The sequence below is a fragment of the Hemiscyllium ocellatum genome, chromosome 12, assembly GCF_020745735.1.
Source record: "Hemiscyllium ocellatum isolate sHemOce1 chromosome 12, sHemOce1.pat.X.cur, whole genome shotgun sequence".
In the NCBI taxonomy this organism is placed as follows: Eukaryota; Metazoa; Chordata; class Chondrichthyes; order Orectolobiformes; family Hemiscylliidae; genus Hemiscyllium; species Hemiscyllium ocellatum.
Genome location: NC_083412.1, coordinates 29,041,197 through 29,057,611, shown reverse-complemented (window position 1 = coordinate 29,057,611; position 16,415 = coordinate 29,041,197). Strand labels below are relative to the sequence as shown.

The 16,415-nt window shown below is 41.5% G+C and overlaps 1 protein-coding gene across 3 annotated transcripts in view; it reads left to right on the top strand.

Moving 5' to 3' along the window:
• Positions 1–16,415, top strand: part of map3k15 (mitogen-activated protein kinase kinase kinase 15) — a 139,665-nt gene that overhangs the window by 71,238 nt on the left and 52,012 nt on the right. For all 3 annotated transcript variants that reach the window (XM_060833457.1, XM_060833458.1, XM_060833459.1), the window contains exons 10-15: positions 1,015–1,122; positions 3,998–4,047; positions 7,739–7,834; positions 9,777–9,861; positions 11,553–11,686; positions 16,109–16,236. In XM_060833457.1, the coding sequence (XP_060689440.1) occupies positions 1,015–1,122; positions 3,998–4,047; positions 7,739–7,834; positions 9,777–9,861; positions 11,553–11,686; positions 16,109–16,236 (601 nt within the window). The remainder of the gene's footprint in view (positions 1–1,014; positions 1,123–3,997; positions 4,048–7,738; positions 7,835–9,776; positions 9,862–11,552; positions 11,687–16,108; positions 16,237–16,415) is intronic.

The window sequence follows — 16,415 nt, the reverse complement described above, 5'->3', positions numbered from 1 at the left end:
AAATCTCAATTTAAGTTTTGTGTGTTGTCTCTGCCGGGGTGGAATGGAGTTAGAACATAGAACACAGAACTATACTGCGCAGAACAGGCCCTTCGGCCCTCAATGTTGTGCCGACCTGTGAACTGTTCTCAGCTCATCCCCTACACTATCCCATCATCATCCATGTGCTTATCCAAGGATTGTTTCAATCTCCCTAATGTGGCTGAGTTCAATACATTGGCAGGTAGGGCATTCCATGCCCTTATCACTCTCTGAGTAAAGAACCTGCCTCTGACATCTGTCTTAAATCTATCACCCCTCAATTTGTAGCCAAGCCCCCTCATACAAGCTGACATCATCATCCTACTAAAAAGACTTTCCTAAAGAATATTAGTGAGCCAGATAGGTTTTTACAAGAACTAATGGTAGTTACTATTATGAGATTTATATTGCAGTTTTGTTCACTGAATTTAAATTCCACCAGCTGATATTATGGATATGGGCCTCTGTCCCCAGAGCATCAGTTGAAGCCTTCAAATTACTTGTCCAGTGACAATATCACAACATAACTGCCTCTCTGTGTCTCTGACAAAGAGAGAGGAATTATTTCAAGCATAATTTCAACCAGCCCAGCTGTGTTAAAAACATAATTCAAAGATCTTTAAAATATTCTATTGCAATCACGCTTGGATATATTGTTTAATTTATTTATTATGCATTTCAGCATTATTCTTACTCTAACCATATTAGACTTGGTTCATTTGGGAATCAAAATTAAATGTATTTGGCAAAAGTAATAATTTGAAAAGTACTTCTGTGTTGACATTATGATGTGTAATAATAGTAATTAATGTCTTAATTGTGTGTAATTCATCTGGATCTGTTTACAGTAAATAGTTCCATTAAAATAGTAGAGAATTTGATCATGTGTCTTTGATATCACACATTGCAAATGTAACCAAAGATGTAAAAGTGTTAAACGACAACACTTTTGTTCACACTTTCAGGGTAATGGGTTCTTCTGTTCTATCTTAGGTTTTGATTCTTGAACCAACAAATGTCTACCAGCCATCCTATGTTTCCATAAACAGTGAAGCAGATGAGAAAACCGTTTCCATTTGGCATGTCTCATCAGAGGAAATGGTGCGATTGGGAGAAATCAGACCTTTCATTTCATTTTTAACTTACTGTGAATGCTTCTCTGCTGATTGTTGTCTGACACTTATAAACCAAAGAAATCTGTGGTTCACTTGCCTGATTTTATCCAAGGCAGTATTGGAGTTAGCCTTAGCATCCCAGCTTAAACAGAATTCCAAAATTCAGCCAATATTGGAAACAAATGGCTAGATTATAGATGCATCACTTTTCTAAATTATAAAATCTGGTGGTTTGAGGGCAAATTCACAAAAGCTTATCAGAAATATTACTGATCTTAAACAAGATGGGAAATATACATGTCAGAGAAAGAAAGGTTTGGACTTTGGCATCATAAGGCCTCCTCAGCCCCACCTTGATAAAACAGATAGTGAAAAGTCGTCATCTAATTCAGACATAAGAGATGCCATTTAGCTAAAGTATTGAAGATAACCATAGAACTATACTCAATCAGTATCTTCAGGAGAGGGGAACAGATAGTTGAAAAGAAGCAAACAGGCATTAATGGAGATGGGGGATTCATTGAAACGTGTTTTTGTATTTCAGCCCTGATGAGTGCAGTTTGAAAGAGATTTGAAGCCGAACCTTTTTAGCAGTAGTAAAGTCCTGTACTATGAAGCAACTATTAATAATCAAAAGCAAAATATAACAGATGCTGGAAACCTGAAATAAAAAGAAAAGAAAATGCTGGAAACAGAAAAAGTCCATGAAAACCACACATTGTTGCACAGATGACAACAGAAGATGGCTAGTATGAGACCCTTGTAATGACTATCTGGAACTTTAAAGGCCATTATTGCTGTCTCTCATATTGGAAAGAATTCTAAATCTTGCTCCAGGAGTAGAGAGCCCATTGTAGAGAGACGTTGACACTGTTAATTTCAATGGACTCCCAGGTTAATGTTCTGGGCTAGGGATTCAAATCCATGGCAGCTGATAGAATTCAAATTGAATTGATGAACCTGGAATATAATATTTGTTTCCGAAGTAATAAACATAAAGGCATCATGCTTAGGGAAGGAAACCTACATTTCTTACCTACTCTGGCCTACATGTTACTCCAGATCCATAGCAACGTGTTCAACTCCTAACTGCCCTTTGAAATGGCCTGAGGCCTTGTGGTCCAAGGGCACTTGACGATGGACAGCAAATGCTGGCCTTACTGGTAACATCCACATCCTGTGAAAGAACAAAACAAAAGTTGTGCTTTGCCTTTCAAAATAAATTTATAGTTCCAGTTGTAGATTGTGCCAATTCAGATGCAACTTACAGTTGCTTTTATCTACTTATTTGTTCTGAGGGCTCTAAGATCAGTTACAGACATTTATGCTCCTACTCTAAACTAAATGCCCAAAATTTGGAGTACTCATATCACTGTTTAAAACAGTTGTGGGGAAGGGTCACTCGATCTGAAACGTTTACTCTATTTCTCTTTGCAGATGCTGCCAGACCTGCTGAGCCTTCCCCACAACTTTTCTCTTTATTTCTGATTTACCGTGTCTGCAGTGCTTTTGGTTTTTAATGAAAGGATTAGATTTGGTCCAGATTGACAAGATATTTGAGATAGAATGATTAAGGAGAATCAGGAGACATGAGTGTACCATGGAGAGGTGTAGATCGAGAATTGCTGTCAGAAAGTGGTTCTTTTGGTAGAATATCATTGATCCAAGGGACAAACTGACAACTTTTGCAGTGAGTGTAACTTTGCTATAAGCATTTAAAAGAGATCTGGAGGCACTCCTGATTGTGGTTGACTACAAACAGAAGGCGAGGAATTTTGATGAGCACATGCTTTCCAGTCACCATTTTCTCCTGGAATGTATTAAACTACCTTTTTAGGAGTAATTGAAGAACTTCTCTAAGTGTGTTCCCAAATTGAACTTAGATTATTTTTCCAGACATGGGGCACTTAGGATCAATGCAGCTCATACATATTAAGGAGATAAATAAGATACGTGGTGAGAGATACATAGATACACTTGAGAATGTTCAAGAATTTTAAGCATGTATTGTCCTATTTCTTGAAGAATGATGGATAAGCCAGCCATTTCTTGTCATACATTGTTAGTATGATTATGTTTACTCCATACTTGACTAAGTATGTTGCAACATAATATGAATCACTTTATACCTCCACACTAGACTGTCTGCAAACTGCAGAGATATCTTCTATAAATGTTATTTGTTGGCAGTACTACAGTTGTTAACTTAAGGGAGAAAAACTAACCAAATCTGTCGAGAATTAAGATCCTTGATTTGCTCACATCAAAATACGGAATTTCCAGAAATTCAAACAGCAGCTTTTCCGTTCATTGACTGTCATTTACATTGGCAAGGTATTCAGATTAATACCGTAGGTACCACACACACACACACACACACACACACACACACACACACACACACACACACACACACACACACACTCTCATATTGGACTTATGTTAATCCCTACATTGTATACACATTATTTGTATGGCTTTCGCTCAGACCTGAGGTGCTAAGTGACAAATAAATGCCCAGTCTGTGCTTAGACTTTTCTCTGTCTCCAATTTTACTGTTAATACTGGACTGGATTCACACCTTACCCAGTTTGTTGCAGTATACTCTAAATGTGACAGTGAGAGATTACTGATCCAGTCAGGTATGGGTAAGAAAATGTTAAACTCTGTATTCAGACTACAAAAAGTTAGGTGCAACTTTTTTCATTTGTTATGGTTTTTTTCTTAATGACTGAAATGCTCAGTCATAGCAGGCACTTCATATTTAGCAACATTAAAAGAATAGGACATGACATCACTAATGCATTCAATATTATTAATTGCTGGTATAATCCTTGTATCTGTCATTATCTTTTCAACAGAAAGGAATTCATGAATGGAATTTTACATCCTCATCCATTAAAGGTATAAGGTGAGTATATGTAACAACATGTATATTGTATAAAGCAAAAATCGGGCTGTATCCCTTCATTAAAATGTAAATGTAAACTCATGAGTATTTGAGTATGTATGTGCATTTCCTAGCCCACTCCATTTGGCTTACATCTGACTGTCTTAACTAAATCAGAAAATCTTGCTTAAATTGGTAGTTGGCAATTGTGGCTAATCCTGCCAATTAGGTTCAGTTGGGTTTTCCATTAACTTTATTTGATTGAGTTAAATTTCCCCTTATAATCTGTTTAAATCAGAATAAAATACAACTATTTTCTCGCAAAACACACTAAATCTGAGCAATGTGTTGTTCTATTGTGGAATAAAGTTCGTTTTGCTATGTTTTGATAAGCAAAAAATAGGGTTTTTTTCTGCTCCATTGTTTAAACAAGACTTGGAGGTTTACTTGGCTGGGAAATGCATATCTCCTTTTAATATTTGAGCTTTTAAAATGAAATTTCCTTTTAAAAGGTCTTCTGTGTCTGGGCTCACAGATGTTAGTGTGCAAATTGAAGTTGGTTTACTGATTTGGCATGGCAGCAATACCACAATCCTCTGTATAAATACCAGGAATTTCATAAACTCAGGTTACCAGAGAGCCCTTTTTTTCTTTCTGTTGTTTGCTACAGTTGTGATAGTATTAACTTATGTCACCCTGCAAGTTCAGAGAAAAACCTGGATAGTCCTGGCCCTGTGTGCTGGCCAGTAGTCAATATGATCTGCAGCAAAAGGTTGTAACTATGTAAAAAGGACCTGGATTAATGTGTAGGATTACATATCCAGCGGACTAAATTAGATGTACAAAGAGCCTTGTGACTTTAACTCCAACGAGAGCAATGCACTCTAAAATAGGGTAAAATGATAGGAACAAAGCCCAAAATTGTTGGAAAAGCTCAGCAAGTTTGGCAGCATCTGTAGAAAGTGATCAGTGCTAATGTTTCAGGTCCGATGATCCTTTTTCGGAACTGATGGTACCTCGGAAAAAGTTGATTTTATACTGAAAACAGAGTGGACCGAGTGGGTAAGGAGTAAACAATTGTTGATGATAGAGCCCAAAGAGAGAAAAACAGTTGGACAGACAAAGGACTGGTTTCAGGTCAGCCTAAGAGAATGAAGAGCTGCTAATGGGGACTGTTAGTGGCTTTTAATCAATTGTGTGTAATAGCAGACCATGAGATAACAGGCCTGGTTTTTTTGGAGAACATGGGGAAAGTTGAACTTGATATTGAATCCAGAAAGCAGTAGAGTTCCCAAGTGGAAAATGAGGTGCTGTTCTTCCAACTTGCGCTGGAGCTGCTGCAGTAAGCCTAAGATGGAGATGTTGGCCAGGGGAGCACGGTGATGTGTTGAAGTGGCAGGCAACTTAAAGTTCTGTGTCTTTTTTGCAGGCAGAACATGGGTGTTCAGCAAAGTGGACACCCGGTCTATGCTTCATTTCCCCAATGTAGAGGAGCTGAAAAATGTGTTGCTGGAAAAGCGCAGCAGGTCAGGCAGCATCCAAGGAGCAGGAGAATCGACATTTTGGGCATAAGACCTTCTTCAGGATGCCCAAAACGTTGATTCTCCTGCTCCTTGGATGCTGCCTGACCTGCTGCGCTTTTCCAGCAACACATTTTTCAGCTCTGATCCCCAGCATCTGCAATCCTCACTTTCTCCCAATGTAGAAGAGACCACATTGTGAGCTACAAATGCAGCAGACTAATTGTGAGGAGTGCAGGTAAAGCACTGCTTCGTCTGGAAGCTATGAAGGAGGAAGTAAATTGGCAGACGTTACACCTTCGGCAGTTCCAAAAGTGAAGGTGCCATGGGGATGATGGGGGATGTGTTGGGAGTGAAGAAGGAGTGAACCAGAGTATCCTGGAGAGCATGGTCCAAGTGAAATGCTGGCAAGAGAGGGAAAAGGAGCATGTGTCTGGTAGTGGCATCCTATTGGAGACGACAGAAATGGCGACTAATGATCCTCTGGATGTGCATGGGAAGGTAGACGAGAACAAAGGCGACTCTTTTGCAGTTATGGAAGGGGAGAGAGGAGGCTGACATGCAGGAAATGGATCAGAACCAGCTGAGGGCCCTGATAACAACAGTGCTGGGAAATCCTCAGCTAAGGAAGAAGGTGAACATTTGTCAAAGTTGTCATCATTAGAACAGATGAGATGGAGGAACTGAAAGGCTGGGATAGAGTCTTTACAAGAAGCAGGGTGTAAGGATGTATACTCAAGGTACTGTGGGAGTCGGTGAGTTTATAGTGGATATTAGTGGCCAGTCTATCTCCAGAAATGGAAACAGAAATGTCGAGGAAGGGAAGGGAGGAGTCAGAGATGGGCCGGGTGAAGGTCAGAGTGGGGTGGAAATTAGAATCGAAATTGATAAACCTTTTCAATTCCAGATGAGAGAGGGAAGCAGCACTGATGATTTTATCAATATACCAGAGAAAGAGTTGTGGATGGGGGCCGGAACAGTGTGTGTAAATCTCCTTTTAATTCCTAATTGTCCTTGTTGTCCTGTCACTACCTTTTTCCTATTTATATACTTTTATAGATAAATTGAATTCATTTCTATATGGTCTACCATTCTTATTTGTTTCTTTCCTCCTTTTGTTTCTGTTTTCATTGCTGTCTGAACTTCCTATGTTCAAACTGATTTCCACTTGTAAGATTCACCTGGTAGGAGAAAGTGAGGACTGCAAATGCTGGAGATCAGAGCTGAAAATGTGTTGCAGGGAAAGCGCAGCAAGTCAGGCAGCATCCAAGGAGCAGGAGAGTCGACGTTTCGGCCATGAGCCCTTCTAACTATCATTTGCATTCACCTTTCACTTCAGTTGATTCTGCCTTTTTGATCACTTAGCAAGGTTCTGATTTATTTTAACCAGCCTTTTCCCATCATGATGATGCACCTCAATGGTAACCAACTGCCTGTTCTTTAAAGACAGGCCAACGTTCCAATATTACTTGCTCTATCAATCTTAGAATTTAGGTTACTTGGAACATGCCCATTAACCCCCATCCTGATCGTTAGCAAACTCTTTAAGTTGACTTATCTCACACTCACGGTACATATGTCAGATATTGTGCTTAGTCTCCCACAGTCTTGGATCTCTTGAGAGTATGAGTCGAAAAATGTGGCATTGGAAAAGCACAACTGGCCAGGCAGTGTCCGGGAAGCAGGGAAGTTGATGTTTCAGACGTGAGCTCGTGCTGTAAACATTGACTCTCCTTCTCCTTGGATGCTGCCTGACTGGCTGTGCTTTTCCAGTGCCACACTTTTTGGCTCTGATCTCCAACATCTGCATTCCTTACTTCCTCCTCTCGAGAGAGTATGGCTGACTGCTATCTGGCTGTTAATCTCCAGCCCATTGTCAGATATAGTAGTCTAACAGAACTGTAGCAAACTGTTATCTACCATTTGAAAGAAAGGTTATGTCTGTCCTTACTACCACTCCTTCAGCTTCTCAGTAACAAAGAAAGACTTACATTTACATAGCACCTTTCAGAATGTCCACAAAGCATTCTACAGACCATGAACTTTTCATGAAGGATTGGCACTTCTATAATGTAAGATGACAAAATTTCGAACTGTGTGTTTGAACAACAGCTCTCCTCGTACTCTTCAGTTTGAATGTCCCTGCCATTAATGCTGCTCCTAATGTGTATTCCTCTCCCTGGCCATTCCAGCATATCGAAACATGATGAGCGTTGCTGCTTCTTATATGTCCATGACAACTCTGATGATTTTCAGATCTCCTTCTCCACAGAAGCTCAGTGCAGCAGGTGAGATGTCAGTAGGTAACTTGTTACTGTCCAGGTTACTTGTGAGAATGACGTATTGCTTGTATTTTATATTGCTTCCTTTTCATATTGTTGTGGTTGATTATTAAAGGCCTATGATTTCTTCAGTGGACAGTGATGCAAGAGAAATGATAAGTGATTAATACCTTGTGCAGTGGTGCAAAATAGCTAAGAGTGGATCAGTTGTCATTTATACATGTCTCCTTATCTTTATTTGGAAGTAAATATGTGGAAATACGTAAGGTAGATGTTACTTAAGAAAACACCCTCACATTTCACGATGCTTCCAAGGGTTCAGCCATCCACAAATTTTAAGATTGTGATCCATACCCAACTCTACGTCATTAATACAGATCAAGAAAAGCAGTGTCTCCAATGCCAGTCCCTGGGGAATCCTGTTATTATTTTTAATTGATTTCCAGGCTGAGGAGGGTCGCTGGCTAGGCCAACATTTGTTACCCATCTCTAACTGCCCAGAGGGCAGTTTAGGATCAACCACATTACTGTGGATCTGGAGTTTCATGGAGTCCAGACCAGGTAAAGATGGCAGTTTTCTTCCCTAAAGGACCTGAAGTGATCCAGATAGGTTTATCCTGACAATCAGCCGTGATTTCATGGTCATTATTAGACTTATAATTCCAGATTATTACTGAACTCAAATTCCACCATCTGCTTTGTAGGATTTAAACCCAGGTCCTCAGAACATTAAGGAGAAAGTGAGGTCTGCAGATGCTGGAGATCAGAGCTGAAAATGTGTTGCTGGAAAAGCGCAGCAGGTCAGGCAGCATCCAAGGAACAGGAGATTCGATGTTTCGGGCATAAGCCCTTCTTCAGGAAGGGCTTATGCCCGAAACATCGAATGTCCTGTTCCTTGGATGCTGCCTGCCCTGCTGCACTTTTCCAGCAACACATTTTCAGCTCCTCAGAACATTACCTGGGTACCAGTGATAATACCACGAGGCCATCCCCTCCCATCTGAAAAGCAACCATTCACTACGGCTCTCTATTTCCTCACACTCAAATCACTGTCATATCCAGTTTATTTCATTAAATCATGAGATGTAACTTTGCTGGCAGGCATGCTATTTGGCAGTTTGCAATATCCCTTCTGGAAGTCTGCCATACCAACCTCTTGTAGTCTAAAAAAAACAGTTGAAATCGTTAAACACAATTTGCCTTTAACAAATCCATGCTTTTTGTTTCCTATTTATTGCTTAATTGTCCAAGTGACTATTAATTTTGTCCTCGATTATCTTTTCTGAAACCTTTCTCACCACTGAGGTTAAATTGACTAGCCTGCAGTCATTGCGATATCATTATCTTTTGAACAAGGATGTAATGCCTGCAAATCTCCAGTTCCTATTTAGTCATCAGGCTTTTGAGCAGAGTCTCCATTATTGCCACAATATCATATTCTCTGGCCCCTTATCAGTGCCTGCAGCCTTTATCACATTTGGTACTTGCATTGTAAATGTAATTTAAATTTGATTGCATTCCCTCTTACTCTGGCCCCTCTAATGCATTCCGTCTCTCCCAGTCCTTTTTGCAATTCCTTTTGCCTTTCTAGTGTTACTTCCTGATTGCTATCCCTCTGGCAAGTGAGTTTCAACCTCCAACAGGATGAGCAAATGGCTTCGTAAAGATGTTGTCCCAGACCTGTTGAGAAAATCCGTCCAGCCCGTACAGGTCCCACCATTCCAAATAAATCAATTTCCAGAAACCTGCCACTCGACCTGCCATCTCTCCAGCATTGCTTCACCGATGTTCCTATTTTCACGCACCTTTTGTTGAATGTGCCAGCATTCCTGTGAGTTTTCATAGCCTCTATATTGTTATTGTTGCTTTGAACTGCATCTCCTGCACGTTTGGGAGCTTTTGGATTCTCTGTCACTGATCTTGAATTGTTTGGTAACTCGTCTTCTAGGTTTAGTTGCTTGGTAAAAGAAATGAATGATGAAGCAGCCAGTGCTGGGGAACTGGAGGGTGACACTGATGGAGACACACTGGAGGTATGATGGTAAACAGTGCTTCACAGCAACTGCAAGTCTGTGGCGATCCCTTGAAATGGGTCAACTTTATGTATGGTTCTGTTCAAGAATCAGTAAAATTGCATGCATGGTTCTGTTCAGGTATCCATAATCCAGAGATCTGTATATAGCTGTGTACGCAAAATATAGCATGGCATTTCAGATAGTTTAAGCTTTTGCCCACTCAAATCATATGGAGCATTTTCTACACAGTTATAATAGGGGACAGCATCATGTCATTGCCTGACCTTTCCTTAAAGCTTTATAAGATGGAATTAGAGACATGGTCACTCATTTACTTAGAGATGGCCACATGAGGTGAAATTGACCTTCAGCCAGTGTTCAGAAAGAAAAGAAAATCAGACATAGGGTAGATCTTCCACTGCTTTATTATTTCTCGTCTTAATGCTTTGATTTGCCTCGATTATGTTTGCACGTGTAATAAGATACGGTAAATTAGCTGTTGCAGTGCAGCTGGTAACAGAAACCTGTCTTTCTATTCTTTGTCTGACAAATTGTATGCTCCAAGTAAGGATAAGCTGAAACAGTGTCTAAAGGCCTGAAAAGTAGTCCCAAAACACTGGATCGCAATCTGAACTACTAATTTACTGAAAGCCCTATCTGTGATGGAATTTTGATTGATCATAAACGCATTGAGGGGATGATCTCCCAATTTACATGTTTGAAGTGTCTATCATTCTGGTCTGGGTGGTTCTCAGTGGTTGGTCTCCCAGGAGAAAATAGCTAAGTCTTATGTGATAGATGTGAGATCTTTGTGGTTTGAGCTTGAACTCTCAGAATCGCTCAGATATTGTAATCTGATTTGGATTCCTTCAGAGTCTTTGGAACTTTGTGATCTTGACAGGAGCTGCCACAGTTACATTGAATGGCTGTCGCCGTAGTGATACCACAATGTCCACTTATCAGATGGAGATCAGAGAACCATCCCTGACCTCCAGATCCTGACCCTGATTCCTTGCGTGGCCATAGTGGTTTCTGACAGAAGGCATACAGCATGGGTTTGCAGGGCTAAAAATCTGCATCTGACCTTGCTGTGTTTGTGAAAAGTTAAGATATTTTTAATTCACTTGTGGGATTTGGGCATTACTGGCTGGCCAGCATTTATTGCCGATCCCTAGTTCATCTTCAGAAGGCGGTTTTAAGTTACCTCCTTGAACCACTGTAGACCCACAGTGACATTAGGGAAGGAATTCCAAGATTTGACCCACACGATTTCCAATAAGGAAATGAAAAGCTGCATTTATAAAACACTTTTCGTAATCTTAGGATGTCATGAAGGATTTTATGGAGAATGATGTACTTTAAAATTACTCTTATTTTAATGTAGAAACAAGGCCATCCATTAGTGCAAAGCAGATTCCCAGGGACAGCAATGTGTTGTTGGTGATAGCTTTAGGCCAGGATTTCTGGTCATCTTTGTGCATTGCTATGGGATCCTTTATTTCAGTCTGAATGAGTACTGTTAATTTGTACCATACTATCCTTATTCTAATGTCTGATTTGAAAGACAGCATGCCGGAGAGTATATCGTTCACTCAGTACTGCACCAGCAGGTCAGCTTGGATGTTGTGCTCAGGTCTTTGGAGTGGGACATGAATCCAGTATTTAACATTCCACCAATGGCTGTGTTTTCCCTTCTCTCCCCTATGTAGTATGTATATGACTATGAAGAGTCTGAAGAAAGGGTGGTGTTAGGCAAAGGCAAATATGGAGTGGTGTATGCAGGACGGGACCTCAGCAATCAAGTAAGAATAGCAATTAAGGAAGTACCAGAGAAAGATGGCAGGTGAATATTGAATCACTCTGACTTTACTTTCTGGAATGAAGACAAATGTAGACATGTGATAAATAAAGTTTGCTGCATGTTTCTTACATCTGTCAAGGCTAATGATGACAAAGATTCAAAAAGAGATTTAGTGTTCTTTTACTGCCATGTGAAATGATTCATTCATTTCTGTCAGTTGAGAATGTCAACAAGTTCAGAACAATAGCATTGTGTATTATGTCAAACGATAGGGGTGAATTTTACAGGCTTTTTAGACATGGCTTGGGCGACAGGAAGCCTGGCTAAATAACACAGGGATGAATTGAACAGCATGCCCAATGCCTTCCCATCACCATGCTGTTTTGTCAGTGGCTAGAGCCATAGAGATGTACAGCATGGAAACAGACCCTTTTGGTGCAACTTGTCCATGCCAACCAGATATCCCAACCCAATCTAGTGCCACCTGCCAGCACCAGGCCCATATCCCTCCAAACCCTTCCTATTCATATACCCATCCAGATGCCTTTTAAATGTTGCAATTGTACCAGCCTCCACCACTTCCTCTGACAGCCCATTCCATACATGTACCACCCTCTGTGTGAAAAGGTTGCCCCTTAGGTCTCTTTTATATCTTTTCCCTCTCACTCTAAACCTCTAGTTCTAGACTCCCCCACCATAGGGAACATTCATTGTCCATTTATCCTATCCATGCCTCTCATGATTTTGTAAACCTCTATAAGGTCACCCCTTAGCCTCCAACGCTCCAGGGAAAATAGTCCTAGCCTATTCAACCTCTCCCTATAGCCCAAATCCTCCAACCCTGGCAACATCCTTGTAAATCTTTTCTGAACCCTTTCAAGTTTCACAACATCTTTCTGATAGGAAGGAGACCAGAATTAACACGCAATATTCCAAAAGTGGTCTAACCAATGTCCTGTACAGCCGCAGCATGACCTCCTGACCCCTGTACTCAATACTCTGACCAATAAAGGAAAGCATACCAAACGCCTTCTTCACTATCCTATCTACCTGTGACTCCACTTTCAAGGAGCTATGAACCTGCACTCCAAGGTCTCTTTGTTCAGCAACACTCCTGAGGACCTTACCATTAAGTGTATAAGTCCTGCAAAGATTTGCTTGCCCAAAATGCAGCACCTCACATTTATCTAAATTAAACTCCATCTGCTACTTAGCTCATTGGCCCACCTGATCAAGATTCTGTTGTAATCTGAGGTAACCTTCTTTGCTGTCCACTACACCTCCAATTTTGGTGTCATCAGCAAACAGCGGGCAGCACAGTGATACAGTGGTTAGCACTGCTGCCTCACAGCTCCAGCGACTTGGGTTCAATTCCCGCCTCAGGCGACTGACTATGTGGAGTTTGCACATTCTCCCAGTGTCGGTGTGGGTCTCCTCCGGGTGCTCCTGTTTCCTCCCACAGTCCAAAAATGTGCAGGTCAGGTGAATTGGCCATGCTAAATTGCCTGTAGTGTTAGATGCAGGGGTGAATGTAGGGGAATGGGTCTGGGTAGGTGCGCTTCGGCGGGTCGGTGTGGACTTGTTGGGCCAAAAGGCCTGTTTCCACGCTGTAAGTAATCTAATCTAAAAGAAACTTACTAAATATACCTCTTATGCTTACATCCAGCACTGATCCTTGTGGCACTCCAGTGGTCACAGGTCTCCAGTCTGAAAAACAACCCTTGACCACCACCCTTTGTCTTCTATCTTTGAGCCAGTTCTGTATCCAAAACGGCAAGTTCTCCCTGTATTCCATGAGATCTAACCTTGCTCATCAGCCTCCTATGGGGAACCTTGCTGGAATGCTAATAAATGCTCCTCTTCAGCACTGATTTCTGTGTGTTAACCCTTCTTCAATTCATCGACTGTACTGCACAGGAACAGGCCCTTTGGCCCATGATGTTGTGCTGAACATGACGCCAAATTAAACTAACACTTTCTGCCTGCCCTTAGTCCTTCCATTCCTGGCATATTCATATGTTTATCTAAAAGCCTCTTCAACACCTCTCTCGTATCTGCTCCACCACCACCATCCCCTGGCAGTGTGTTCCAGACTCCTACCACTCTATGTAAAAAACTTGCCCCTCACATCTCCTCTGAACTTTCCCTCTCTCCAGTTAAATACTTGGCCCTCTAGAATCAGAGATTTCACATCAGATAAAAAGATTCTGACCATCAGCCCTATCTCACATTTTATAGACTTCTGTTAAGTCTCCCCTTGGCCTCTGCTACTCCAGAGAAAACAATCTGGGTTTTTCTAGCCTCCCTGATACTTCGTACCCTCTAATCCAGGCAGCTTCCTGGTAAATGCTGCCTGCACCCTCTTCAAATCCTCCACATCATTCCTGTTATGAAACAACCAAAATTGAACGCAATACTCTAATCGTGGCCTAACCAAAGTCTTATAAAGCTACAACATGACATCCTGACTCGTGTACTCATGCTAATACATTACCCCCACCGATATCATTCATTGCCTCCCAATATCATGAGCTCCTATCTTGTGCGAAACCACTTATGTCACAGATTATTGAATGCCTAATGCAATCCAAGTGCAGTGCCCCTTTATCACACAGCTTGTTACATTCCCAAAGAATTCTAGTAAATGTAATTTTGCTTTCACAAGGCTATATTAACTCTGATTGCATTAAGCTTTTCTCAATGTCCTGTTATTTCTTCCTTAATCTTGGACTCTAGAATTTTCCCGACAGCAGATGTTAGGCTAATTGGCCGAGAGTTTTCCACTTTCTGTCTCCTTCCCTTCTAGAAAAGTGGCATCACATTAGCAACTTTCCAGGCTCACTTGGACGCTTAGGGAATCTGCAAAATTCTGGAATATTTGGCCAATCCCTCCAATTCAATCCCTTGATGTGGACCAACAGGTCCTGACCCCTGGTGTTAATAATAGCTGTCCTATTTCTGTATTATAATGGACCACTGGCGTTGATTTTCAGATGCCATATAGTCATTCCTGCAGAGTTCATGGGACTTGAAAATCAAGATCCTGTGGGAGGAGCCCTAATCCGGACCTACTAACTAAAATGCGGTGAATCAAAGAATCCATACAGTGTGGAAGCAGGCCATTTGTTCCATCAAGTCCACACTAACCCTCCGAAGAGCATCCTACCCTGATTCATCCCCCTCTTACCCCATCCTTGTAGGCCTATATTTACCAAGGCTAACCCACCTAGCCTGCACACCCCTAGAGGCTCTGGGCAATTTACCATGGCCAATCCACCTAACCTGCATACCTTTGGACTGTGGGAGGAAATTGGCGCACCCAGATGAAACCCATGCAGACACAGGGAGAATGTGCAAACTCCTGAAAGACAGACGACAAGGGTGGAATTGAACCCTTGTCCCTTGTACTGTGAGGCAGCAGTGCTAACCAGTGAGCCACTGAATTGCCTCAGTGCTCTTTACTAGCATCAGTGTGATCATCACTGCTCACAAAATCCACCCACTGTTTCAGGTAGCTCTGGGCACCTTGCCAATCTGTTAGTAAACTAACAACTGACAGCAAATTTGTAGATACTGATATCCTCAACAAGGGGTGCAACTGGGATTGGGAGAGAAGCCCAGAGCATTCGTGGTGGCTCCCAAAATTCCATTGTCACTTCCAAGATTTTCTGTCAAGTGTATCAGCAGGCACAACTATGTAACTGTTGGGTTATCCAATTGGAGCTAAATAATAATGAGGCTAGCGCGTCATCAGGCAAATTGTCAAAAATCAAGACTTTGGCATCACAGAACCTTAGGAATTTGTGGCATTTCTACAATGAGGGTCACTAAGCTAGTTTGTTGGAATTTTAGAAATTTGACAATATGACCAAAGAAAGTAGAGAGATCATGAAAAATGTGAACATCTGCCTCTTCAGTGCAAGTCTGCTGACAGTGCTCAATTGCAGCAGGTTCCGCAGCCACTTGTTGCTCCTGCCAACCCCACAAAACCTAGAGACGGCAACCGGCAATTGATAAATAATGCTGACACGTGGAATTTGGGTGCAGCCAGTGGTGCCTGGGAACTGGATAGCAGTTGGAGGGATAGCTCAAAGCTCGCACTGTATCCAACTCAGTGGGATTTCTGCTGCATGGAGGAAGCAAACTATAGAATAAATGTTACAAAATCCATTGTTGTGGTTCTGTTCGCCGAGCTGGGAGTTTTTGTTGCAAACGTTTCGTCCCCTTTCTAGGTGACATCTTCAGTGCTTGGGAGCCTCCTGTGAAGCGCTTCTGTGCTGATTCCTCCAGCATTTATACTGGTTTGAATCTGCCGTTTCCGGTTGTCAGTTGCTGTCCGCTGCAGTGGTCGGTATATAGGGTCTAGTTTGATGTGTCTCTATCAACATAAAATTTGCACATTTCATGACTGACTAAAAGCTGGAGCCACTTAGTCTTTAGTAAATATATTTTCTTTACCGCTAGGTACTCTCAGCCCCTTCATGAAGAGATTGCTCTCTACAAGTGCCTTAAGCACCGCAATATTGTCCAGTATCTTGGTTCAGTTTCTGAAGATGGCTACATCAAGATTTTTATGGAGCAAGTGCCAGGAGGTAGGTCTATCAGAGCCCTCTTTTTATGCCAGCAATTCCAAGCTGTTATCGCATTGAATTTATTGGGTGTTAGCACAGCCAGCTGCCTGTCCACAGGTCTCCTACCATCAGTAGCAACCTTAAAGTCAATTGCTGCCTTCTTTGCAGTTGGAGTCAGATCAGAAAAAGTTCATTGAAAG